General features: G+C 34.0%; 1 protein-coding gene across 4 annotated transcripts; it reads right to left on the bottom strand.

Moving 5' to 3' along the window:
• Nucleotides 1-21485: 21485 nt before the first annotated feature.
• LOC149263917 (arginine/glutamate-rich 1 protein) lies at nt 21486-26375 on the bottom strand. 4 transcript variants are annotated; one of them, XM_089426843.1, is made up of 7 exons: nt 26117-26375; nt 25606-25703; nt 25289-25504; nt 23977-24165; nt 22616-22633; nt 22074-22293; nt 21486-21976 (listed from the first exon to the last, which is right to left on the bottom strand). In XM_089426843.1, exons 3-7 carry the CDS (start codon nt 25414-25416, stop codon nt 21710-21712), a joined length of 822 nt encoding a protein of 273 aa, XP_089282969.1. In that variant the 5' UTR covers nt 25417-25504; nt 25606-25703; nt 26117-26375; the 3' UTR covers nt 21486-21709. The 4 variants fall into 4 exon arrangements, with proteins under 4 accessions (XP_089282969.1, XP_089282975.1, XP_089282977.1 ...); XM_089426849.1 differs by lacking the exon at nt 25606-25703 and having other exon boundaries at nt 26117-26374; XM_089426851.1 differs by lacking the exon at nt 22616-22633 and having other exon boundaries at nt 26117-26370.
• Between the last annotated feature and the right edge of the window lie 1340 nt (nt 26376-27715).

Raw genomic sequence — 27715 nt, 5'->3', positions numbered from 1 at the left:
ATAAAAGACTTGTATTAATAAAACCTAAGGTGGACACCTAAGTCTACAAACCCTAAACCTAACCCTCGGACCTTTGTAAACATTATAAGCACATTACATAAACAAATACATTGCAAAAACATTATAATTACAACCCACAGTCCTAACCGTAGCGAAACCGTGCGGGGAGAAGACCGTGGGGACTGTTGTCATGTGAGTGGTGGAGTAGCAGTCGGAGTTTATATTATCGCCAAGAGTAACCGCCAGGTTGAAATCAGCATGTGAGCAGGGTAGTAACCGTAGCAGGGCAGTTAGTGGAACCATCGTGGGTCACCAGAACCGTCGAGGTACATGGCCGCAAGCAGTTACAACTGCACCTGTTCACATGGAAGGTCGCACTGCCATCCGAGACCATCGGGATGATGACCGCAGAGGTGGCAACCTATAGTTAGACCACAGAAATCACATGTTGGTCGTCCGCTTCTTCCACCCGATTAGCTAATGGCTAGCAGGTTTTCTCTTATCCAAAGTGCTAAAATGGGTTTTTTGGTTATTTTTCATTTAAAACTAATTCGATGACCATGGAACCTAACCCTAAGGTGTCATTTCATGACAAGACCGAGGGAAACAAACCCAAATTTCAGCCAGTTCATGCCAATCTTGGGCATAAGGAGTACGAATGCATTTGCAGGGTTATAAAAGGCAGTTTTCACTCATTGAAGAGAGGCGGAGTGGTTTTGAGTTTTGTATGCAGATTCTGGAGGATATAGGCTGTTTTTTTTTCAATCTAACAGGAGCATCGGGAGTCGGAATTAGGAACCGTGATAGGCATTGGAAAGCTGGTTTAAATAGATTTCTTATGACAGTGACCAAAATTGCCTATGTGAAAATTCAGTTTGGTCAATTTGTTGTGTAATCAACCTTCTCGGATTCAATCCTAATAAAGTAGATCCGAAGACGTAGTCCATCAAGGACAAACTCCATAATCAATCTTGTTGTCTAGTATCGTTGTGTATTTGTTTTTTTCACTTCTATTTTGCATCTTGCTTATGTTTATCATCTGTCGTAAAGTCTTTCTTCTCAAGCAGTTCTCATGGTTTCAGCACTTTAAGTTAACATTCATTTCACTATTGACATAATCAATTCTACTTCATTTTTAACATATGATCATTTCATATCAAAATATGGAGTCTTTGATAGGTTTAAAGAATTTAAGGCTTTGGTGGAAAACCAGACAAAGAAGAAGATAAAGGTGTTGAGGACAGATAACGGTGGAGAGTTTTGCAGCAAGGAATTTAAAGAATTCTGTAAGAAGTGTGGTATAGCACGACAGAAGACTACTTCATACACACCTGAAAAAGAATGGAGTTGCATAAAGAATGAACAAGACGTTGATGGAAAGGGCAAGAAGCATGCTCAGTGGTGTCGGGTTAGGATAGGAATTCTGGGCAGAGGTGGTGGAGATAGCATGTTACCTGGTCAAAAGATCACCTTCATCAGCATTGGAGGATAAGACTCCACAAGAGGTATGGACTGGTAAGAAACCCTCTCTTTCACATCTGAGGGGTATTTGGATGTGATGCATATGTACATGTTCCAAAGGAGAAAAGAACAAAGTTGGATAGTAAATCTGAAAAGTGCATCTTTATTGGGTATAAAGATGGTTTAAAGGGTTATAAGCTTTGGAACCCAATAACAAGGAAGGTTGTGTATAGCCGAGAAGTGGTGTTCAGAGAGGTGAAAAATGTTATTAAACATTGAATCCCATCAAAGGAACCTGAGAAGATAGAGTTTGAGCTAAAGGAGTAAGAATCAGACTCTACAGCAGAAGAGGAATCAGAAGATGAAGAGCCACAAACTCCGATTGTGAGAAGATCAGTTCAAGAAAGAAGGCAGCCAGAAAGGTATAGTCCATCTGCTTTCTGTTCAAATTTTTCTCTATCTATTGTTGATGATGATCCTAGAATTGTGAAGGAAGCAATAGATTCAAAGGATGGAAAACTCTAGAAAGAGGCCATGGTTGATGAAATGGCATCTTTGCACAAAAATGAGGCTTGGGATCTGGTGGAGTTGTCGGCCGGAAGGAAACCCATTGGTAGCAAATGGGTGTTCAAAAAGAAGAAAAATGCAGAAGGAAAGGTGGAGAAATACAAAGCTCAGTTGGTAGCAAAAGATTATTCCCAGGTGCCGGGAATTGATTTTGGTGATATTTTTTCTCCTATTGCCAAGGTAGCTTCTATTAGATTACTTTTATCTGTTGTTGTTGCTTTTGATTTTGAGGTAGAACAAATGGATGTAAAGACAACATTTCTCCATAGGGATCTGGAAGAGGAGATCTACATGAAGCAACTTGAAGGCTTTGCGGTGAAGGTTAAGAAAGAACTGGTATGAAAGTTAAAGAAGTCTATATATGGGCTAAAACAGTCACCAAGGATGTGGTATCATAAATTTGATACATTTATACAGGGACATGGCTTCACCAGAAGTAAAGCAGATCACTGTGTGTATTTTAAATTAATTGGTGACCGTGTTGTTTATCTAGTCTATGTTGTTTATCTGGTCTTGTATGTGGATGACATGTTGCTGGTTGGAAATGACAACGAAATTATCCAGGATTTGAAGACCCAATTGTCCTCCAAATTCGACATGAAAGATCTTGGTGCTGCAAACTATATTTTGGGCATGGAAATTAAAAGAGATCAGGCAAAGAGGAAGCTCTGGTTAAACCAGAGGAAGTATGTCGAGACAATATTGTGGAGGTTTAATATGCAGGATGGTAAATCGGTGAAGGTTCCTATTATTGTAGGTGTAAAGTTATCTGTTGAACACTGTCCCAAGACACAAGAAGAGGAAAAGGACATATCTCATGTTCCATATGCAAGTGCAGTCAGTAGCCTGATGTATGCGATGATCTGTACTAGACCAGACATTTCACATGCAGTGGGAGTGTTGAGCAGGTTTATGTCAAAACCAGGGAAGGAGCATTGGGCAGCAGTGAAGTGGGTTTTCAGGTATTTGCGTGGCACTAGTGATTATGGTTTGTGATGGAGATCTGGATCAGAGAAGATCTAAAAGTGGGTATGTGTTTAACCTATTTGGAGGTGCAGTCAGTTGGATGAGTAAGAAACAATCTATAGTGGCATTATCAACTACAGAGGCAGAATACATGGCAGCCACTCATGCAAGCAAGGAAGAAGTTTGGTTGCAGAGATTGTGTTCAAGTATGGGGTTAGTACAGGGAGCTATAAGGATAGACTATGGTAGCCAAAGTGAAATTTTCTTGGCAAAGAACCCTGCTTACCATTCAAATACAAAGCACATTGATGTTCAGTATCACTTTGTGAGGGATATGATAGAAGACAAAAAGGTGTTGTTGGTAAAGGTGGACACTTTGAAGAATATTGCAGATGCATTGACAAAATATGTGAGCTCTGAGAAGTTCTCTTGGTGTAGAGAAACAATGGGCGTTGCAGGGCTGGATAAATGACTAAGCTCTCATGTGGCCCCTTGTGGAAAGAATACAAAAAGTGGGAGAATGTTGGGTTGTGTTATATTCTTTCCAAGACTAGCCAACCTAGTTAACCAGGGGGTTAGAGGGGGGGTGGAGCCCCCCCTTCGTTACGCTGATTGTGCAGCGGGGGGTCACAGGGGGGGCGGAATCCCCCCCATCCAAGGGGTTTGAGGGGGGTGGGTAGCCCCCCTCTACGAGGTTCGAGCAGCGCCCCGAGGAAAAATATTTTGGACCCTATATTAGGTTGGGCGGACCTACCTATGGTTTGGTGCATGGTTTTCACACATGGTTTTGGGCACGATGTTTTTTGGTCCTTGGTATGGGATGCTTCAACATGTATATATATGTATTGTAATATTTAAAGGAAAATAATGAAAAATCAAGTTGGTAGTCCCAGTTTTGGATCCAGGGGAAAATCTCTATGTATATGTATTTTATGTGTTATGCTCTTGCATTGTTTATTTTATGTGTTTTAGAATTCGTATGCAGGTAATTTCTGTACAGGGTTAAACCTACAAATATATAATTCATTAACATCTTAAACATAGCTAATGCATTTCATATTCCAAATGGAATGACTAACCACTCAGACAAACCTTGCCTAGTTTTGAAGGCAGTCTTCAAGGTAGCTTCTTCTCTAACCCGAACTGGGTGATATTTGACTTTAAGTCCAGTTTGGTAAAGTATTTTTCTTGTTGAAACTAATCCAGCAAATCATATATTTTGGGCAAGGGGTGCCTATTATTGACCATAATTTTGTTTAATGACCTATAATCAGTACACATCTACCAATTCCCTTCCTTCTTTGTCATAATGATGATGGGATATCCACAAGGTGAGGTACTTGGTCAACTAACACCTTATTCCAATAGCTCCTACAACTACTTCACCTCACTTGCTTCTATAATGGATTTCGTGTATATCCCAATGTTCCACAATGGGGATTCTGGCAATAGTTGAATCTCATGCTCCCCTTCCCTCTTAGGCAATAGCCCTTTAAACTCATGGAACACATCCCTATATGCCTATAGAAACTATCATATTTGTTGTTTTCCTTTCATAGTACACCCCTCCAAGGATGAATTTTCTTTCACAAACTCTTCTACATACTTATTTTCTCTTAGAAACAATAAATAATAATTCTTGCTACAACTGATTAGTTTATTGGCTTGGTTGGCACTTATCACTAAAATTTTGGATTTTCCCTTATGTGCATTAATGACGAAGGATTTTTCATCATTGATGAGGTGACATTGGTTATATTTATACATGAGGATTGCATCCCACATATACATATAGGAACTTCCAAACACTATTCCACATACATCATGGGGAACTATATCTAGTTCTACTTCATCAATAAAATCAACATTGATAGCAAATCTGATTTTGCATTGTTTGGTTCCCTTTATTTTTTCATTCTTATTTACCCATCCCAATGAAGATGGCCTTGGATGGTCACGAACTTCTAATCTAAATTTGTTGACCAGCTCTACTGTAATGAGATTTTCCTATGATCTTGAGTCAAATAAAGCATCACAATCTTTGCCTTCTTGACCTGTATATTTATATGAAAGAGTATGGTCTTTTCATTATCTTCATGTTGTTGAAGGCTACTCAAATTCACCTCCTTATGCATTTATCTACAGGTGATATTCTCATCCACATCCGAGTTGCTTTCAACCTGGTTACTTGAATCAATGGCCATGAGGTTCTTCTTGTTATCATCTTTCCTTTCAATATTCTTTGGGTTAAGTTCTAGATGCAACTTCCAGCACTTCTTCTCTCTATGACTATTAATGTTATAGTGGTTGCTAGGATCTTTACACTAGTGTGTTGTGGTTGTTTTCTTTTTATCAGTTCCCCCTGTTTGCTTCTTATCCCCCCTTCCCTCCTTAGAATCATCCTATTTCTCCTTCTGCTTCGACCCACTTGATTGCTCTTTCTTTTGGCCTATGTTTTTTAAGTAGTGTGCCTATACATAAGCATTGTCCACTAATCTAGGTTTGAAAAACACCACCTGCTTTTACGGATGGTAGTGTAGACCCCCTAGATACTCATCAGAGGAAATTTCATCCTAAAAGTTCCCGTGAAATTTTCATGTACATAATATGTAAACCAATCAAATACTTTAAATTTAAAAAGATGTACATGTAAATATTTTGGAGGGAAAATAAATAAAAATAAAAAATAAAACTATTTTTTTAATTGTATTTTTTACTTATCTCCTTATAGGTTTTTTCAAATTTCAAGTATATACACTCATTGGATGTAGAATTAAATTCCATATCCAGCGAGTACCCATTATGCATACTTTTGAGAAGACCCACATTGATAAAAATTGAAGATACATTAAAAGAATGTGTTGATCACGCCTTTTTAATGTATCTTCAATTTTTATCAATGTGTGCCTTCTCAAAAGTATGCATAATAGGTACACGTTGGATGAAAAATGTAATTATGCATCCAATGAGTGTCTACACATGAAATTTGAGTAAAGATAAGCCAAAAATACAGCTTAAAAAAGTAGTTTTTTTCTTTTCCCTCCAAAATTCATAACTCTTATTTTACTGTTTTCCTATTATTTTATTATTTTCCCTTAGGAGACCACTTTTACATTGAAATTTCCTCTAATGTGAAGAATACATCTGGGTTCTTTGGGGAGATACCCAGTGTTATGGCCATCTTTCTAAATTTTGTGGTGTACTACTGTACACTCTAACCTTGATTATACATGAAGTAATGTCATCGAATCCATTGGTCCTCTAAATACCTGATAGGGTAAAATTTTGACTTTATGATGGTTTAAAAATCCTCCCACTTAGTCACTAGGGGATCTCCCTCTAACCTCAAGGTCTCTGTGTGGCTTTCTCACCAAGAGGGCGTGGACCACTAGTTTTAGCTAAGAAAGTGAAATATTATATTCTCCCTATATATGATGAACACTAAAATAAACTTCTAATTACTACAACCAATGATTTAGCTTCATAGAGTCAATATGACCTTGATATAGCTTGATGTCGACGTTTACTGCCATTTTGAATAGGGACTATGAATGGTTCACATCACTCGAACTGGGCTGGTCCTTTTTGGGTTCTTTCGTACGTATCTACTTTGGTTATTCGTGATTTGTTGATTTCCCCTCTAATCCAACCTACACATTCGAACCCCCATATTCTTTGAATATCCCATGTTTATTGGTCAAGACTTCCATTGGAAGCATCACATTATGGTTTATATATGCAACTTGTGCTTCCAGTGATGCAAACCTTTCTAGAATCACGATTTTCGTTGACCAAAACCCATAGGATTATTAAACTCGATGGCATTAGTCTCTACTACAATCACCAGAGTTAGGATCCACGAGAGGAAGTTAGTCCATGTTGTGAAACACACGGGGAGCCTTGAACCCAATGTCCAACAATCTCCCCTCAACACAAACCAGGTGAGTTTCAAAATCAATACATGTCACTCTGATATCACTTGTTGGAATCACGATTGTCATCAATATCACAAGATTCACCAAATTTGAAACTTGAGGTTCAAAATTCGACAAACCTCAATAATATCTTTAGATTCAGGTCAGATTCGTGTTAGGTTCGACAAAATTGGGTTCATGTTTTTTTCGGTTACTTTATGTTAACAGTGCACAGTGTTTTGGTTGGGCTCTCGAGGGTGTGGTGACTTTGGACTCTTGAAACTGCGGATGAAGGGTTTCCATTGCAGTCGATAAAATCATTTATGTTCAAATTTTATCAATCTATGGAAAACACGCACAAGGTTCCAGTGCATAATTATGTTGTATGAGCGTTATTGTGTCTCGAAGAGCCAACAAAGTAAATGCATGCTAAGAGACCATCGACAGAGTTGCACTCACAGGTGGCCTTTGACCCCTCGTTTTTTACTCGTGGCACTAGCATCTGTTGTCCAATGATTCTTTTATCTTTACTTGGATTTTAAAAAAACCAAGTGGAATCATGTTGTAAGCGTTGGGGCATGTATAGTAAACCGTAAATGCAGGATGCAATACGAGTTTAGAAAATTGAGATAGAATATATAGATATATATATATATATATATATATATATATATATATATATATATATATATATATATATATATATATATTCCAACCCTCAGACTTGTAGCCACTTAAGCCACGTTTAACATGGAAAACATGACCTGCCAACTCTGAAGGAATAACGCTTGTGTAGATAACCGCAATAAGCTTTATTCCTTTTTCATTTGATTCACATTAAATTACTTTTGTAATCGATCTCATGAAACTCTTCACAATATACTCAAATAAACCTATTGAATAGTAATATGATCTGTAAATTGTCGTGGATATTCCATTAGACAATTCATCACAACATTTCTACTAAAATATATTAGAAAATATGGAATCTACACTATAAGGGTTTATTTCTCCCTAGATTTCTAGATTTGTTAATTATTGTTTGTCGTGTATGCATTAAAATTATAATTAATAATGCAAAAAATAGAGAATATAAAAATAAAACTCACAAACAACAAATTAACACTAGATATAACCTAGGAAACCCTTTTGAGAGAAAATCCAGCTAGAAGGTGAGGTAGCTCTACTCTCTTTCTTTGAATGGAAATGTATGAAAGTACAAAGAAGTGAGTCTTGTGGCCTATGGGCTAATATAGTACACAAATCCTCTATGTTTACTCTCGCCCTATCCACTCATGGCTACTTTTCTCGTCTATGGAGCAAAATCCACTTGAATAGAATGGGGTCCCTTTTCCTCCTAATAGCCTGGTTATAACACAACCTAATAGTTTACTAATGGTTAGCTTGAGTCCTTCAACTATTAGCTAGAGTTAAAATGTGGACTCTTCTAGTGTATTCTTCATCATGATTGAGTGGATAGCCCCTTTTCCATGAGTAGTGGGGGTTGTCATAGGATCTTCTCAAATTATGGTGGTCAAAACAAGAATGTCAACTTTTGGATGGCATAACTTTTGCATACAGACTCTGATTAAGGTGATTCTAGTGTCATTGGAGAGGTGTTTATGTGTAGAATAGTGCCTTAAGTGGTAAGTCTTTATCTGCAAAACATGTCATTTTATGCCTTAAACTGCTCGCAAAAGGTTTCAAACTCTAATTTGCCAAACTGGGTCCCGTAAGTAAAAAATGGTCATATGAGATTATTCTTCCACGTATTTCACTCTAAAAGCTTCAAGATGAATGAAAAACAATATAATGATCCAATCTGAATCATCAAAACTACTTGGTTGTGACAGTTTTAGTAATCTTTATATGAATACATCACCATTGGCATGCATAATCCTCATTTCCATCTCCTTTCCACCATGATATGAACTCAAACTTGTTGGTATCAATACAATCAACCCCAAAATTTTACTAAAGATGGCCAGCGTAGATATACCCCAAAAAAGTGTGCATGGACAATGCAAATATTATGCCCAAAAGCTATGCTACCCCTTAAAATGACTAATTTTCATTGCTTCTAAACCTTGTCAATGTGCCTAATTGGTATAATGGGAGATTAGTTATATGTGGACCATCCAAAACCATAATTGTTTTGATTTTATCTTGATTCAATCATCTTTAACTACTAAAAGGAAGACCATGTCAAGATGATTTAGCCAATATATTGCATATCCATCCCCACAAGGTTATGATATTGAAATGTCACTAGGATCTCGAGGACTTCTTTCTCCTTATTGTACTTTTCTAACCTATGTACCTTGCTCACTAACAAAGGAGGGAGTCACAAGCACATCAAGGGAACCAAGGACTCATCCCAAGGAGGAGCTTTGGAGCACATTCAACTTCAACAAGATCAGTTACCAAGTGTAATATTTTGGCCTTCTCATCCCGACAATGGAATTACTTGCATTATTTGTGTTTATGTTTATTGAATAATTCATTGTTTTGCTTCTTTATTACATGAATAACTTAAGGTTTGAAGCATGCAAAGAAAATCTAAAATTTTATTATTTGATTCCTTAAACCATTTATTTGGAAATTAAAATACTATCATTAAGTTTAAGTGAATTTTGTTTACTTATAACAAAAACCCACAAACACCACCAATAATAATGTTGCCTTGAATGCAAATCCAAATTCCAAAGACATAGGAAAAGTTCACTAAAATGAAACCCACAAACACCACCAATACCAATAATAATGTTGCTTTGAATGCAAACCCAAATTCCAAAGACATGAAAATTTCACTAAAATGAGTTCACTAAATGATTCTCGAAGGTAAAGAAAATTTCTAAAATGCTAAACGATGTGAATTATTACATGCAAAATAAAATAAAAATTAGAAAATGCTGTGAATTTATCGATTTAAGAAAATGTTTATATCATAATAATTGAAACAATAAAGAATATTGTTAAGTAGCGATGTCGAAATTAGACCAAAGGTAGATCAGTCTAAAAATTATTTTTAATTAACGTAGATTAAAAAATATTCTTAATTAATATTGATTTATTTATTTGTTGAAAAAATATGGATTAGAAAAATAAATATATTTATATTTTATATAAATATATATATATATATATATTTAAATAATTTTTAATATAATAAATTTTAAAAATATTATAACAAATATTTATTATGAATTCAAGTAAAGATTATACAACATAAAAAGAATAATAATATTTTTCCAATCACATAAATTAGATTAAATTAACATATATTATATAACAAATAATTAAATTCAAATATTAAAAATCTCAAAAAAAAAAAATCATTAATTATATGTTAAGTGTTTTTTGGTAATTTCTTATTCTTCACCTTAATCTTCTATACAACAATGGTTTTTTTTACATTTTGTTTCATATCTAACTTACATTAAAAAAAAAGTTACAAATTAAAATTATGTATTTATATTTTGAAAACCCATATATCTTACCACATTTTTGCTAAGAGTTCAAAGTAGTGAATAGAGGTGGCCACCACTTACCGAAACTCGAATTGTGGAGCATCATGGTTCAGCGATGGCAAATTTGGGAGGTCAACCTCAAGAGGATGAACAAGTTAAAACAAATAGATTGTTGGCACAATTGCTTGAATCTGGAAAAGGACTATTGCACACCCTCCAATACAAAGGAGCAAGGGAAACTATATCAGTTTATGTCAGAAATTCGAATCAAGTTGACAGCTCTAGACATCAAGGTGGATGAGCTTGAGGAGGATGCCAGTGGTGGTGATCTATTCAGTGTAGGAGCAGTTGGTATTAGTGAGAAGAAGAAGCCCATGCACACCAAGGAGACCAAAATAGCGGGATGAGGTTGGGATAAAAATAAGTGTATAATTATTAAGTTCCTATGATCTGACTTGCAGGTGATTGATTCTGCTCTTAGTGTTATAGTGGCAGCTATAAGGTTCGATCTTGGGTTTCTCATAGATTAAGTCTGGCAGTAACCGATTCACCATGTGGTTAAAAAAAAAATAAGTGTATAATTATATGTATGTTTTATTATTTATTGAGTTGAGGTTTGCATATTTTGATTATTGATTTATTTTTTATTATTATTTTGATTTTTTTAAAATTATAATTATTTTTTCTTAATATATTTTTCTAATTTTTTATAAAATATATTAAGAATAAAGTGATCATAGAAATGAATGAATCATACCATATAAATTAAGTATAAAATATATTAGGAATAAAGTGATTATATAAATGAATGAATTATACCATATAAATTAAGTATAAAATATATTATGAATAAAGTGATTATATAAATGAATGAATCATACAATATAAATTAAGTATAAGAGGTATATTATAAAATTAGATGTGTCATAATTTTTAGTAAGCGTTGTGATGAAATTTGATATTTTAAATATTTTAAAATTGAAATTCTAGATTTTTTTTATTTTTTAGTAGTAGGAAAATTTATCATAATCCAGTTGTCAAGTTTGCAGTGGAACAATTATTAATGGTTTTTATTCGCTAATATAGGTTTACTCATCACTGTTACTCAAAAAAATTGTGCCACATGGAATGACTTGTTGATGGTTCGTAAGGGGACAAGCTTTCACTCCTATCATATGTCTCTAGGTCTTGTGTCATTAACTTGTTTCCTTAAGTAGGAGGAAGATGAGCTCTTAACCAAGCAAAAGTATTTTTAGGGCATACTATAGGCTCAATTTTGTTATACAATAAAAAACAATTTTGTAAATTTAGATTATATTTATTTTATTTTATTTTTAATATCATTTAATATATTAAATTTCTTTTTAGTATAACTTTATCCTTATAAAATTCTAAAACTATTAATAAATAGCTTTTGTGTGCAATTTTTTTTGTGAATTGAAAAATGTTTTACCTTTTGATCAATCAATCACATATAAACTAAGAAATTGGCTTGGTCAACCCCGGGAGGGTACTCACCAGATCCAGAATCAAGTTTCCTGAGATTACATGAGAACTAATGGATTTGGGTTGATCGGCCCTTAACGAAACCAACCAAAAGCAAAAGCTGAAGACTAGAACCCTAAAAATTGACATAACACATATCGTTACTTACATCCTGGGTAATGAACGCGGGAATGATCAAAGATCGTTTCGAATATACTTTTTGCCTTCTTTTCTTGTGAAAATCTATCCACCCAAGGAATTGTCAAGAATAGATGAAGAGGGTACAATGATTGTGTTTCCTTGAGTCAAATCCAATTCTGGTGGGTCTACAATTGTAGTAGCTTCTTTATCACTAAGTATTCTAATTCATGGAAAGATTCGTTCCCACTCATTGACGAAACTAAGGCAATAGTTGTGTCTATTGTTGCTCCATCTAGAGGATGAGACAGCATTTCTTATGGCTGAGTTGAGGCTAAAGGACTCAATTTATCTAAAGAGGTTTTTTGGTGTTGAGAGTTTTTTTGGCTAGTTCGTTGTAGATTTCTTAGATTGCATTGAAACTTTTGGGTCCTTCAATCCTTGATATTTATTCTTGGCATCCAGAGGAGAGTGACCTTGAGAAGAGGAGCATACATTCTGAATATGACCTGGTTTTTGAAAAATATTGCAACAAAAATTTGTATTTTCATAGTCTAATCACTACGAAAAATCAAGTCATTCCAGTGGAAAAGGATTTCATGTAGCAACGCTCTAGTAAGATTTATTTCAACACATGATACAAGAAAATGTGACAATACCCTTCTCCAATGTGTCTATGTCTACCTTAATGAAACGACCAATAGAGTTACCCACGTCAATTAAGATATCTTGATGCATCAAATGAAAGGGCATATTCGGGAGACTAACAACAAGCGTGGGCAGAGATGACAAAGAAAGAGGGTTAAAAGAATTTAAAAATGGCTTCATGCGAAGCCCAGCTCGACCCCAAAACCAAGGTCCTTGTTCAAAAACCCTATTATAATCTTGTATATCCTTAAATTTCACCATAAAGAAACCCTTTGATCAAAAGAACAGATCTACATTCAGTGTCTAGTTTTGATGCATCCAATCCCGAAGTGCAATTACTAATGGCCAAAGCCCATTAAAACAGGAAATAATAACATGAAAAAAATCCATGCTAGATTTGTAAGAGAAGGGGTGATTCACTTTAATAGCAGGGATATCCTCCACCTAATCCACAATGAAGGCAAGCCCTAAGAGCCATTTATGTGTCGGATGAATGGACACTAGCTTGAGGGCATCTTTGAAGGACTTGGAAGCACAAGGGGCACCCCCAACTATGGCACCACCATTTAAACTAGAAATGAGTGTTGGATAGTGTTGTCATTAATGTCAATCCATAGAGTTGACTATGTTTGACTTTGACTAAAAACACCAGAATGGCAAATGGTTAATGAACACTTCTTAGTAATTTTCGGATTACATCAAGATGGTAGCTACACTGTTGGATGGTTCAAAACCCCAAGTCTTAGAGTTTGGGTTCCCTGGACTGAGGATGTACCCTGACTTTGTCGAGGGTTTTTGAAGGGCCAAAACATTGATTTTGGATTGGAGATCCACGTCATTGAATTATCCTATTCGATATCTTTCTGATGGTATGTAGAACGCCACATAAGTCCTCCTGGTTTGAGAGAAAATTGAGTTTGAAGTTGGTGATCCCGGTGTTTGGGCTAAAACCTCGGGGGTAGTGACATGACACCTCCTCCCACAGTTGTCCATATATGACATTGTTTATCACAGTTTTCTCACCACGTATAAGTTACATAACTCGAAGAACCAAAGACAATAAATCAATCACTGACTTCACAACCTAGGTAGGACCATATGTACTAAGTCAATGATTGATTTCATATTTCTAGTGGAATTGAAAAATTTTCTAGACAAATATTAATAAGGGTTAGTGTACAATTACTTAGAGTTTAAATAAACAAGTTATTAACAATTACTAAATTAAATTAAATTTATTAAACATAAAAGTGTTTTTAAGACACCTAACGTTCACCTAAATGAAGCCCTTTTATCCTCAACAAGACACCCCTCCCTAACCTATAAAATAACACAAACTATCACTCCTCATCACTTCAAAAACTCAACGAATCTTTTGCACATAGTTCTACAATTGTCTATAACCTTCGGACCTACTGCAGCAAGTTTTTTTTGGCATTTTGAAGACTTCTAAGGCAGAGAGATTTGATTCCTTCTGAGGCAGATAGGATAGTGAATCAAAGGTAAGGGTCCTGTCTTATTTTGTTTGGTTTTGGGATTTGTTTGGACAAGCACAATTGTAGGTGGAAATATGAGGTTTTGAAGAAGTAGCACCCTAAGGATCAAACCTGCAGCCTCATTTCTAAAGGGTTGTTCAAGGGCAATGAAGGCTCTATTTGGCCTCTTGAATAACAGTGAGGCACTCAAAAGGGGCAGTGAGGTTTTTCCCTAAGGTATTTGACATTTATTGACTTGACCTATGACATATTTATCATGTTGTAGCATCTTTCTTGATAATTGTCAAGTGACTTGACTTGACATTGACTTGATATGTCCTAGACATTATCACACTAATCTGACTTGTGACTTTAAGATTGACTTGACTTGTTAATAAATGTATCCTTGTGAGTATCCTAAGAAAACGAGTTGTTGTAGTGACTTTCTTTTTATGATTGTTAATTGACTCAAAACACCTTGACAATTCAGTGAGGTGACAGAGACACTATGCTGATATGATAAGACAACAATGCTATAACAAACAACTGAGATAGTGACAACTGTATGCTTAGAAAGTTCACTGATATTGTATGCTTACAATACTGTGATAAGTGATGAAGCTATCTATTAGCATGACTTGTTGATTTACTTAACCTAACTTGACCATAAGTTGACATCTCAATTACCTTAATGACATTTTTTTGGCATAGCAAGTATGATGACAATTATTGTGACCTTGACTCATTAAGAATTGTTATGCAACATGACAATTAGGAAGTATTGTATTGACTTATAATTTTCAAATGGCTTGGTACATGGAAAGGTCCTAATAACTCATCATTGATTTGACTTGACTTGATTTGATAACAATTAAGTTGGCTTATGACTGTTGACTTTGAGTGGATTTGATATCTAGACACAAACAGTATGATTAGAATGCTTGACATTGAACTTGATTGTTGACTCTGACTCATTGATAGCAAATGACATTTTTCCTTGACTTTGACTTTGTAATAATAGATCTTATAGACATAACACACATGTTGACAATTTGAATTTGACTAGAACTGACATGCTACATGCAAAATTATGGTTAAGTGACGTAACAAGTTACTAATATGTTGACTTTGACTAGTAGAGCGTTGAGTTGACAATGACTATGATAACTTAAGTAACATAATTATGACCTTACAGGGTAACAGGTTTCTGAGGATAATCACCTTGTTGTATAGCTTATAGAAGTAACAATGGATAGTTGTGTATGAGCAGTGCTTAGCAGTGAAGGAACATATGCTAGTAGCTCTCTGTGGGCAGAGCTTGAGAGTAGTGGTAGCAAGTCATAGGGATGACCTGTGGCATCTGGGATTGTGTCATTCTCAAACACTTGTATTCGACACTTGCAGTAGTACAGTGTGATTGGTTCAGTGATGTGGAAGTCTTCTTATGCACTTATGACAATTACTCATTAATGAGTAGTGCATTGACAGTATCAATTTGAGCAGCAATAGTTATGTATAGTTGTCAGTGATGTGCAATTGGCAATGATGTGTAGTGATCAGTGATGAGCAGTGTTCAATGTTATGTAGTGATTTGCAATAACAGTAATGACAGTTGTGCAATAACAGTGATATGCAGTGTGTAGTGACAGTGATGTGCAGTTGTATAGTGATAGCTTCATGTGTAGCATCTTGCAACGACCAGTTTGTGAGAACAGTGATCAGCAGCTACCAGGTTTCAATATTTGTTCTACAGCTATTCTGCATTGATTCAGAGTAGAGGGGATCTAATCTGAAAATTGTGAAATGTGGTCCTCTGGCTCATCAGGGTGGCAGGGTGGTGCAAGGCATGCGATTGGAGTCACCTTCAGGTTGTGGCCTAAGAAACTTCAAGGTAGCATGGTGCTGCTAGGGCAGTTCGTAACATGCACATGGCGTTGGAGCATCCTTTCATGGCATACTAAACAATACCCCTAATTTGACTACATATTGGAAAATACCTTTAAAAATCACATTATTTAACCCCCTACTAATATGAACCCAATACATCTTCCCAATTTAGAAAAACCCCTACTTTCACTAGATATTGTAGGTATCCATTTTTTCATTAACATTTTTTTATACCCCTTTATATTTTTTCATTAACTTTGAGCTCCATCTTTTATACCTACCAATATAAAAACCCTTTACCCCCTATATATCCCAATATAGCATGTCATTTTTCCTCAATATATATCCCCCGATATGAATGCACGTGGTATGGTATTGCTCCCCAGTAAAGCCCCCATAAGAAATTGCCAAAAAACTAGAGCAACAACTTCAGCTTTGGGACAGAAAGAACCTTGCTGCAAAAGAAATTTCCCTTTATTCACTAGATCTACACCAAGAACAGTACAATGAGGAGGATTCCAGCAAATGGCATAGTCCTAAAGCAAAAAACATCTCAAAGCTCCGAAATAGAAATATATAATGTTAAATATATGATTTAAAAAATATTATACAAACATGATATATTTATAATATAAACTATACTTTCTATTATTTTCTAAACTGATAATTAATATTTTAATATTATTTCACACGCATTCAGGTTTGCAATGGATTTCTTTATATGGTTTAATATAAAATGAAAACATAAAATATAAACATAACTTTTCAAAGCTTTTGATTAAATATGAAAATATAAATATAACTTTTCAAAGCTCGTGATTAACAATAACATTGATTCTCACTTACAATTTATTAACCCTTTTATCCCTTTTATTGATGAAGACCCTCAAACATTTCCTTGGTTTATTTATATCATAAGTCTTCATGCCCGCCATGGACATGAGCATTCTCCTTTCCAAAGCTTGAGATATATCCTTAATTCCACCTCCAAACATCTTTCCTTTTGTCACTAATGGCATGCCCCAACACCCCGAGAGCAAGGCAATCCCAACCTCACCCAATGCATTCTTGTCTAGTTGGGAAAATATAATACGCCTAACTCCAACAATTTTGGCATTTATGGCTTGAAATATTATTGCCTATACGGTAGTAAACACAGTTTAGGCTAGTGAGTGCTCAATTCCAAGGTTTTATTAGCCCTATAAGCATATTGCTAAAAATAATATCTTATATTATGGATGGATGTGTCTATTTCTGGCAATGTCCTACCTGAAAGTGGTAAATAAGAAAGTGACAAAATGCCTTATTCAAAATAATTCTTACTAAAATTTGACCCAAAAAAAAATTATGGTTTTAATCAATTTAGTGGGTTTCGAGCTTTATTTTAGGATGGATTGATTCTGATGCCCTATTTTTGGGACATTATATGTATATTAAAATTCTAAATGGATTTATGATTAAGATTTCAATTCCAATTGAAAGACTCTAAATTATATGTAAATTAAAATTCTAGGTGGATTTATGATTAAGATTTCAATTCCAATTGAAATCATGTTCTAAAATAGGGATTTTTGTTTCTTATTTATTTACATCATATTTTCTCAAGTAAAAATAAGGATAAATTCAATTTTTTTAAGAAATTAGAGTCAAGGATTCATGCGTTTTAACCTAGCAACCATATTTTAATTTATATGGTGCATATGATGTCTATGGAAAATTTTAGGGGCTAATATTTGCAAGTGGACTAATTTTCCATATTTTCTAAAAAAACAATTCACCAATTTCTAATTTTTTAAAATGATTTACCCAAATTTTATGATATGAAATTATTTTACCTTCAAGATCACCAAAATTTTATAGAAAATGTATAAAATCATTAGAAATTTGAATATTTTTATTAAAAAAAGTGACAAACGTTTTAAAATTTGCATATTAAGAACTAATAAGATTTGTCAAAGTTTCTAAACTTAAAAATAAATTCTCATACTTAAAAAGTATCCCAGATGATTCCAAAAAGTGCAGATGAAAACACAGAACAATGTGCTTCAAGTTATAAAATTCACATCTCAAACATTGTTAGAGAATGTTTGGTTAAGATCCCTTATTCACATAAAAGGTAGTAAAAGAGTAAAATCGATGTTTTCACCCATGCATCTTTGTGTTCTTATCTAACCCAACTTCCCTTTCACTCAATCTGTCTATGTCAAAACTCAAGCAATTATGCTTGGCTTGTAACATGTATTTTGTTCTCTAAAATACTTAAAACCTTGCAACAATTAGTGGTGAATTAGAAGGTTTGAACAGTTTTAAGACCAAATGTCGCATCTGGAGAACAAAGATATGCTATGTGGATTTCTACCATACTAGTTTGCATATCAGTATAGGAGTCACAAATTTATCCAAGACACAATAGGGCTAATGGAACTAGCTCCTCAATGGTCAATTGGTTGACTTGGAATTATATGTGAGAGGGAATGTGCCAGATTCTACCATTATGTGTAAAGAGTTATGCTTTAAAAAATATCTAAAATAGGGCAAAAGTGTTCATTCTAATTCTGATAGAGGTTCAATTTGAAGATCAATATCAATAGCAACACCTCGTTGCCCAAGTAGCTAGTTAGACTAAATCTCTTAGTCACAAACCATATACCCAACTTGGGGAAGTGATCAAGGAATGCATAGTTTAGATAGTGACCACAAAGAAATTACCTTTCTTGTGGATATTATCCAAATTGAAAGATAGTGACCACAGGGAAATTACCTTTCTTGTGGATATTATTCAAATAGCGACCACAAGGAAATTACATTTCTTGTGAATACCATCCAAATTGAAATTACCTTTCAATCCTCAAATAAAACCTAAAAATTTTAATTAGATTGAGTGGAAGTCTAACGTCATTTCAAATCTCAAATCACATAGCAAGTCGTTTCAAATAATATAGAGTTCTTTAAATGTCAATAATAAGTCAACTCACACTCACAAATGATGATCAATAATGGCTACCCTACAATTAAATATGTTTTATAAATATAATGACATCAAATTCCTTAACATAATAATTGAAAAATCAGTTCACACAAATCCATAATAATTAATGATTTTTATTCGTAATATTTTCAAATAATAGACTTCTTTAAATGTCAATAATAAATCAACTCACACTCACAAATAATAATCAAATATGACTACCCTACAATTAAATTATATGTTTCATAATTATAATGACATCAATTGAATTATATGTTTTGTAATTATAATAACATCAAATAATAATCAATAATGGCTACCCTACAATTAAATTATATATTTTATAATTATAATGACATCAAATTCCTTAAAATAATAATTGAAAAATCAGTCCACACAAATTCATAATAATTAGTGATTTTTATTCTTAATATTATTGAATTATGATATATTTTATGTCTTAATATTAATATTTAATTTGAAAAATTATTAATATTAATATTAATATTTAATTTAAAAAATTAAATAAAATTACTTCGTATATTTCTCTTTAACAAAGTATCAAAATATTGTATCCCACTTTAACAAAATAACAGTAACAAAATAGGTAGTGTCTCAATCCCTCAAATCCTTTAAAATTTAAAAAAAACTACCATTTTAATTTTTTTATTGGTCTATTTTACCTTATCATTTTAATTTTTAATATTTTTGTTTTATATTGATCTATTTTAATTTTATATTTTATATTTTTATTATTTTTTTATAAAAAACATACTTATTCTACTTTTTTACCCTTTATAATTTAATTTTTTATATTTTTTATAAAGACATACTTACTCTACTTTTTTTTGCCCTTAAAAATTTAATTTTTTATATTTTTTTATAAAGACATACTCTACTTTTTTGCCCTTAAAGACATATTTACTCTACCTTTTTTTTCATTGGTTACCTTCATAATTTTAATTGGTTACCTTCATAATTTTAATTTTTAATAATTTTTAATATTTTTGTTTTATAGTGGTCTAATTTAGTTTTATATTTTTAATTTTTTATATTTTTTATAAAAACATTACTTACTCTACCTTTTTTACCCTTTATAATTTTTATAAAGACATACTTACTCTACCTTGTTTTTACCCTTTATAATTTTTTTATAAAGACATACTTACTCTACCTTTTTTACCCTTTATAATTTTAATTTTTTTACTTTTATAATTTTAATTTTATAGTTTTAATTTTTTCCTTTATTTTTTTATAAAGACATACTTACTCTAACCCTTTTAAATTTTTACCTTTTATAATTTTAATTTTATAGTTTTGATTTTTTCCTTTAGTTTTTTAAAGACATACTTACTCTAACCCTTTTCTTTACGATAAAATTTTAATTTTTTATATTTTTTTATAAAGATACTTTTAATTTTTTATATTTTTTTATAAAGATACTTACTCTTAGTTGTCGCAAGATCCATCAGCTGATCCACGAACTTTGAATAACGCAGACAAGAATTATTCATTTGTCTCAACATCCCCGCAAAAGAAACAGATCCCAACACAATGATGCGGTTTACTTTTCTAATCACATAAAAAGCTAACTAAACTTTCCCAAACAGAACAAATTAATATTCAAATCAGCATTTTCCAGTACAAAGTTGGTAACTAGATGTTCGGATGTTAGCAACAGTATCAGGTACCCAGGTCCCACCCAACAGCTGTGCAGATAGTTTATAGCGTGTGTAACACGCTGAGCAATACTGAGGCTGTAGACTAGATTAGACAATGGTCGTGTAAGTATTTACAACGGGGCATGCATGGTAGATCGTAACAAACTGAGCTATAATTAGGCTATGGACTATATTAGTGAATGGTAGTAGCAAGCATGCATTTCGAACGAAACATGCATGGCAGATGTAATATATGTTTATGTTTTTTTATCGAACTAGCTTGAGTTTAGGCTAGGGCTGGCCTTAATATTGGATGGAAGAATAACCTGTGCACCAGTGAAATGCTATCACAAGGATTGTGCGAAGCTCGATCAAACTCGAACAACTTTTGAAATAATATGATAACACCTTTTGAAATAATATGGTTTCCCCAAAAGTGGCTCTCATCCTCAACCCGCGTCCCCATGAGATTTAAACCTATAACTTGGTAGAGACTAAACCCCACACAAACCAATTAATCTACAACTCATATATAGATGTAATATATGCTTATTTTACAGCTATTGCACTCATGAAGTACTCTTCAATCATCGAAGAAATTCTGGAAGTAGATAACAAATGGCCATCTATATTACGCAGTGAAATATAACTTTTGTAATAAATTGAAAATAGAATCTACGTAGTAGCTACCTCGTGAAAGTTAGAACTGGGTAATCTAATCAATAGTCTGAAAATAAAATACTACAACCATTCCCCCATAAAAAGATGAAAAACATGTAAAATGATGCAATTCACATTGACAAAGATATTACCATTAGACTATCAAATTTACAATAACACCCAAATATAGAAGTTTGCAATATCATGCAACAGGAAGAATATCATTAGGGTTGCTTAAGATATCACATCTTTGAATTTTTCAAATAACTGTACATCCGAGGCAGCAAAATGCAAGGCTGTCAAGCAATAGCCTTTCAATTTGGCATTATCAGTAACAAGGACAAAAGGCTAATAACTCAAATGAGCTTTCAGTGATATTGGCAGAGATTGTTACAAATTACAATAGCAATCACTTTGAACCAAATGATATAGAAAGTTTTGGGCGAGAATTGTTCTTCCCTAAGAGCAGCATCTGTTTTGCACGTTCTTGCTCTTCTTCCTGCTTTTTACGCCTCAAGGCCTCCTCTTTCTGGCGTTGTAGAGCCTCTAGTTCACGATAACGCTCTTCCTCCTTCCGCTGCTGTTCAAGCGCTTCTCTCCTCTGAGCCTCCTCAATTTTACGCCTGTTCTCCTCTAGCATTCTATCTAATTCTTCTCTTTCTTTCCGTGCTTGCTCCTACAAATTGAGAAGTATATGAGCTATAATGTGCTATAAGAAAAATGAAAATTAACAAAATAATGTATCAAGTAGGAGCATTACTAGTCCAACTTACTTCCTTCTTTCTTTCTTCGGAAAGAAGTTCTTCCTTCTCGTTCTCAAGCTGAAGTGCGACTTCTTCCAATAATTTCTTCCGCCCTTCTTCTATTCTTCTTTGTATTTCGGACTTAACTGCATCTGAATTTAGTGCTTCCTCAACTCTCTTACGAATCGCCTCCTCAACCCTCCTGGTTGTTTCTTCTTCTAAAAGCTTCAACTCTGCTTCACGTTGGCGTCTGTAAAAATAAATATCATGTTAAAACAGGAACAAGTCATTGCTGCATATGACCATAGTATTCAAGATTGCATGCCCTTCAAAAACATACACCCTCTTATATCAAAATCTGACAAGTCAGACACAATCTTGAACGTTTGGTTCCATTGTGAGCATAAATCCTAACCTTTTCCACCCAGTAATCTGAATACAAGCTTATGCTTTTAAGGCATACCTCTAACAGATTCCTGAGCCAAACAAATGGTTTTTCAAACTCGTGAACAGTAGATAAACGGGGCAGCAATTGGATCATCAAATATAACAACTTGGAACTTAAGCAGTACCTTCCTTCAGAAAAACGCCTGCGGAGAAGCATGTCAAGTAACTTGTCGGAGGTATTTAGATGTAAAGAACGAAACATTTCAATTCTGACATATGTAGACTGCTGTGACATGAAATATGCTCACACTACGATACATAAACAAAAACTGGCTGCCATAGGTTATTAAAGGGAATATATATATCAGTCATACTCTTTCCCAATTTTTGGGAAACCATACTTTGAAGTTTGAAGTTCAAAATAATCCTAAACAAGAGAACTGACTGGAATTCAACACCACCAATTGAGATCTATACACCCAAGGCATTTTACTGAACGCTGACAAGCAAGCGTACTTCCAATAGGAGTAGCAGACCTATAAAATGTTGTGCAGATCCACCTCTACTGCAAGTAATAAAAATAAAAGTAAACCATCTGACACTGCAAGATCTTTTTGACTTCGGATATTTCCTGACATCTTGTTGGCATTGCTACTCTGCATACGACAGCTTTGGCTTCTTAGGTATGAATTTCTGCAATATAGCAAGAAGTGCCATGCAGCTTGTTGAACAACTTCAACCAGAGTACTGGATACAAGAGTTTTCTCAACTACTGGAGGAAAAATGTGAGAAATAGTATATTCCATTCCAAACCACCAACTGGGTTTGCTTTGACACATACCAATAGCAAAAGAGTAAAAGTAAATCTTCAGAGATGATGACCCTGAGATTGCCCAGAAGGAATTCAGCCCAAAGGCAAAGCTATCACAGAACACCTTATATCACTTTAACCAAGTTAAAAACGTACAATGCTCTGTATATAATCCAAGGTACCACACCAAAAGTTTGGACAGCAGCACGGTAACACAACTCGGATATAGTCTCAATATGTCTACACTGCACACAGATCCCAGATTAAATAAAAGATGGAAATCACTAAAAAGCCTGCAGAAGTAAGGGAAAAAAGGAACAGCTAAAAAACAACTATATAATGAGCACTTCACTTTAAAGCATGAGAAACAAACTTCCCTATAACCCCAAGGCCGAGTCATCACATTACAAAGAAGGCAATAGCAAGCTTTACACACATTACAATTAAAGCATAATGAATCACAGGAAAAGTGCAAGAGTTCTCACTTACTTCAATCTTAATTTCAATGCTTTATAGGAGATTCTCAATATACCATTTCTCCAACAGGAACCAAATTAACTTTTGAACGTAATAAGCAAAAAAGCACCTTAAGAAAATAAATTAAGGTCTCCACGCTATAGGTACACGGTCATCTTCAAACTTCATAAAGCAAGTTTAAGAAACACATAATAATATGGGAGTGATTGACTGCAATATGAACACAAACAGCACAATTTAAGAGAGAAACATTTATACCTTTTTTTTTCTTCTTCTTCTTGCCGGAGCTTATCAAGAGCTAGCTTCTGCTCAGATAATCCAATGCTTGAACTTTTAGACTTACGAATAGGGGACCTTGAAGTGCTCCTAGTTCTGTGTCTTTTGTGTCGCCTTGGGGAAGGAGAACGACTTTTACGTCGTCTGACAGGAGGTGAAGGGCTTCTGTGCCTGCCAAAGACAAAAACATCAGCTATATAAGAAAAAGGATGAGTCGGGACACAACAAACAATTTACTTCATCTTCAGCCCATCTATTGTTACCTCCACTCTGGATGCTATGCTAACACCTGTGTGCTCCATCTTTATCACGTCATATCTGGCCTTTCTTGATCAATTCATCTGCACCCATGACCCGCTCCTTCCCATATGGGGATATTTAGATTTGTTTGTTGACCTACGGAAATTCTGCTCACTTTTAAGCTCCCTTTTATATTTTGTATAGCTGAGTTAAGTCAGTTTTTTGGCCCTGACATTTGCTTCTGTGGCGACAACTAACTTGATATCTAGTGCAACGTCAGGGAGTTGGGTGGAAGACACACAACATGTGGAACTAAAAGATATCATAGCTTTCTAGGGGAGAGTTCACGGTTTATACTGTTTTACTCCTAGAAATTGTCTATGAGTTTTCATTATTAAATCTTGTTGTGCTGAAATGTTCAGCTTCGGCAAGTGAGATGTAGACAAGTCCCATAATGTGTTGGTGTGAAGGCAAATGTAGATTTGGAAATTGTACTAGAGGTTTAATTCCATGGTTTTCAGTCCATCGTTTGTCTGAATGTAGCATGTTCCTTCATATTCTCAATCATCTCTAAGCTAACATTTATCAAAATTCAGAAGAGATTCCAGTGATGACCTTTGAAAATATTTTCATAGATCTAGGTTTCAATAATGTTCCAATATTTAGCTTCTTCTATTAAACAGTTCTTGAGATAGCAACAAACAATAAGTTCTTTCGAAAAGAGAAACATTGAATCGGCACCAAATATTTAACAAACAAAAAACCCCAATCTTGGAGAAGCACTTCTGATTTACACCATCCCCACATATTTATTGGCAACAATCGATGTCTATATAATAATTATCCCAACCAACCTTTCATCAAACACATTAATTTTTATAATAGTGGGGAGGGGGAGGGCCAGCCATGTGATATTTCAAATTCACTGAATCTTTGCTGAAAACAACATGGCACATATAAAATGAGACTGGTAATGATGTGCCAATATTAAGTAAAACGAATATAGAGTGAGAGTTGTGGGTGTGGCATAAGTTGCCCACTGCGAGACACACACCTGTTATGAGAACGTGAGTAAGGAGAACGATCTCTATCGCGCCTACTTCTCCTGCTATGCCTGTGGCTCACAGGCGACGGAGAACGCCTTCTCTTATATGATGGTGATCGTGACAACGACCGAGGCATCTTTCTTCCCAATGTGAAAAATCTACCTCCTCCCTTAGCCCAAAGCTAAATAAACAACCCTAGGGCCTTCGCAAACGACAAATCAATCCTGCACAACATACAATTAAGCATCACTTCAGCAAGAATGAACCAATGATATTCTGACTAACCATGAGACATACAAAATCAACAAAATCAAACCATCCTCACCTTCTACCATAACATAATAGTGCAAAAATATCATTAAGATTACACAGAACTGTACTAATAAAGCCCTCCTCGCCTTCTACCTAAAGTTAGTAAGAACCCTGCCAAAAAGACATCTTTCAGACGAAAGCAAAGCTCAAAAGTGCTTTAAAATCAAACCCTAACGCAGCTAGATAATAAAAAACAGAAAACCCTTGTCCCTTCTATCGAGAACCCTAAGAGCACTGTTTTGGCCTGAGGGTATTTATCAAACACTGTTCTTAAAATCATAAAAACCCAACGAAAATTTTTCCAACCGACTTCTAGCGAGATTTATTTTCATAACTGAAATGCTTAAATCGGACGAGAATACCTAATAACAGAAAAACATATTCAATCTTCAGAAACCAGATTGATCTAAACATTAAATCCCACAAAAAAAAACAAAAAGAAACCCAAATATGAAAACCCTAAATGCCCTGGAGTTTCAGAGCTTTGAAATAGCAGAAAAGAAGCGATCAGTTATTGAAAATACCTTTTACAGTAGCAGAATTTGTGCCTGCGACCATAAATACGATAATTGAAGTTTGTACACAAATTGGATCCCACAGATCTGCCTGTTGTCTGTCAATCTTGAGAACGGAGAAGATGAATCCTGTGTTACATTATGTATCTCTCACAAATCGCTATGTGTGGACTCATCTTATCGAGAAAGCAAACCAACCATAAATAATAAAAAAAAGGATGCTTCCACCCTTACTCAAGGTCGGTAGCACCATGGTCTGACAGGAACCCCATATATAGATTTGAGTCGAGGTTAACTCTAGTTTATTCTCCCTGTGCTTGAAGCCCTCGCTATCACCCTGGTCAATAAGAGACACTACTATAATGTGAAATGAGGTTAAATGTACTTTATTTTATCCTGAATTGTGGGAAATTCTTACCATATAAATATCTATAAATTTGTAAATTTATTTTATATATTAAGAAATCAATTCTTACCATATAAATATATATAATTGTGTAAATTTATTTTAATTTTAAATTTATATATATTAAGAAATGAAATGGATGGGGATGAATTTTTTTATAAAAAATGTATTTGAGAAAATTTAGTATTTATTTATATTATATGTGAACATTTTTCTTATACATGGAGAAAAAATATTATAATACAATTGTCAAATCATCAAGACACTTATTATTGATTTTTATTTACAAATGCACAATGACTCATTACTATTATTTATGAATTTTATGTTATTTAGAATTTTCACCATAATTCATAAAAAAGTGGGTTTTCAATTCTGCCACATGTTTACAGATTTTGGACCATTAACATGTTTAATTACTTTTCACCGAAACAAGCTCTTATCCACCAAAAAACAATTTTAAAACATATTCTAGAGTGAATTATATATTAAACATAATAACACACTATTAAAATTTAAAATAAAATAATATAATTATTAAACTTTTAAAATAATTTATTATTAATTTTTTTAAATAATTTAAAACTCAATTAAATAATATAATATTGAATTTTTAAAATAATTAAATAATTTAAGGGTTTATATTTTATAAGATGCCAATTAACTTTGACTGAAAAAGTATTACTCAAACAAAACTTGAATTAATATATATTTTTTAAAATGAATATTTTTTTGGGTTGCTTTCCAAGGGATTTGAGATATAGAATTGCTTTATTCTAGATTTTTAGGTAAACATAAATAATGCATCGAACATGTTTAGAGGTCATTAAATTTGTGATACTTAAGATATCTAAAGTATTTATTAGTTACTTTTAACTTAACTTCATGAAGTTTGAAGACACCATTTAGGGGGTGATTTTAAACTTGCGACCTCATGAATTACAATAAAAAGCTTAATAACCAATTTAGTTATTAGTAGCATACATTATTTATTATATCTAAAATAACAAGGTATATGATAGAGATAATATTACATTTATTTATGTTCCAAGGGGGTGGAAGAACAGGCAGCAGTAGAGCTCGAGCGGGGGACGGAAGGGAGGTGGCGCATCCACCACCCCACCAACTCTCGAGATCATTAAAGAGGGGGGTGGTGTAGCCTACCCCCCATGCATGATACATGTGGCGAGTTTATTTCTTGA

The sequence above is a fragment of the Pinus tabuliformis genome, chromosome 6 (genome assembly GCF_031772625.1).
Source record: "Pinus tabuliformis cultivar Carrire ecotype Pingquan chromosome 6, CPIR1, whole genome shotgun sequence".
NCBI lineage: Eukaryota > Viridiplantae > Streptophyta > Pinopsida > Pinales > Pinaceae > Pinus > Pinus tabuliformis.
This window is presented reverse-complemented; position numbering and strand designations above follow the sequence as displayed.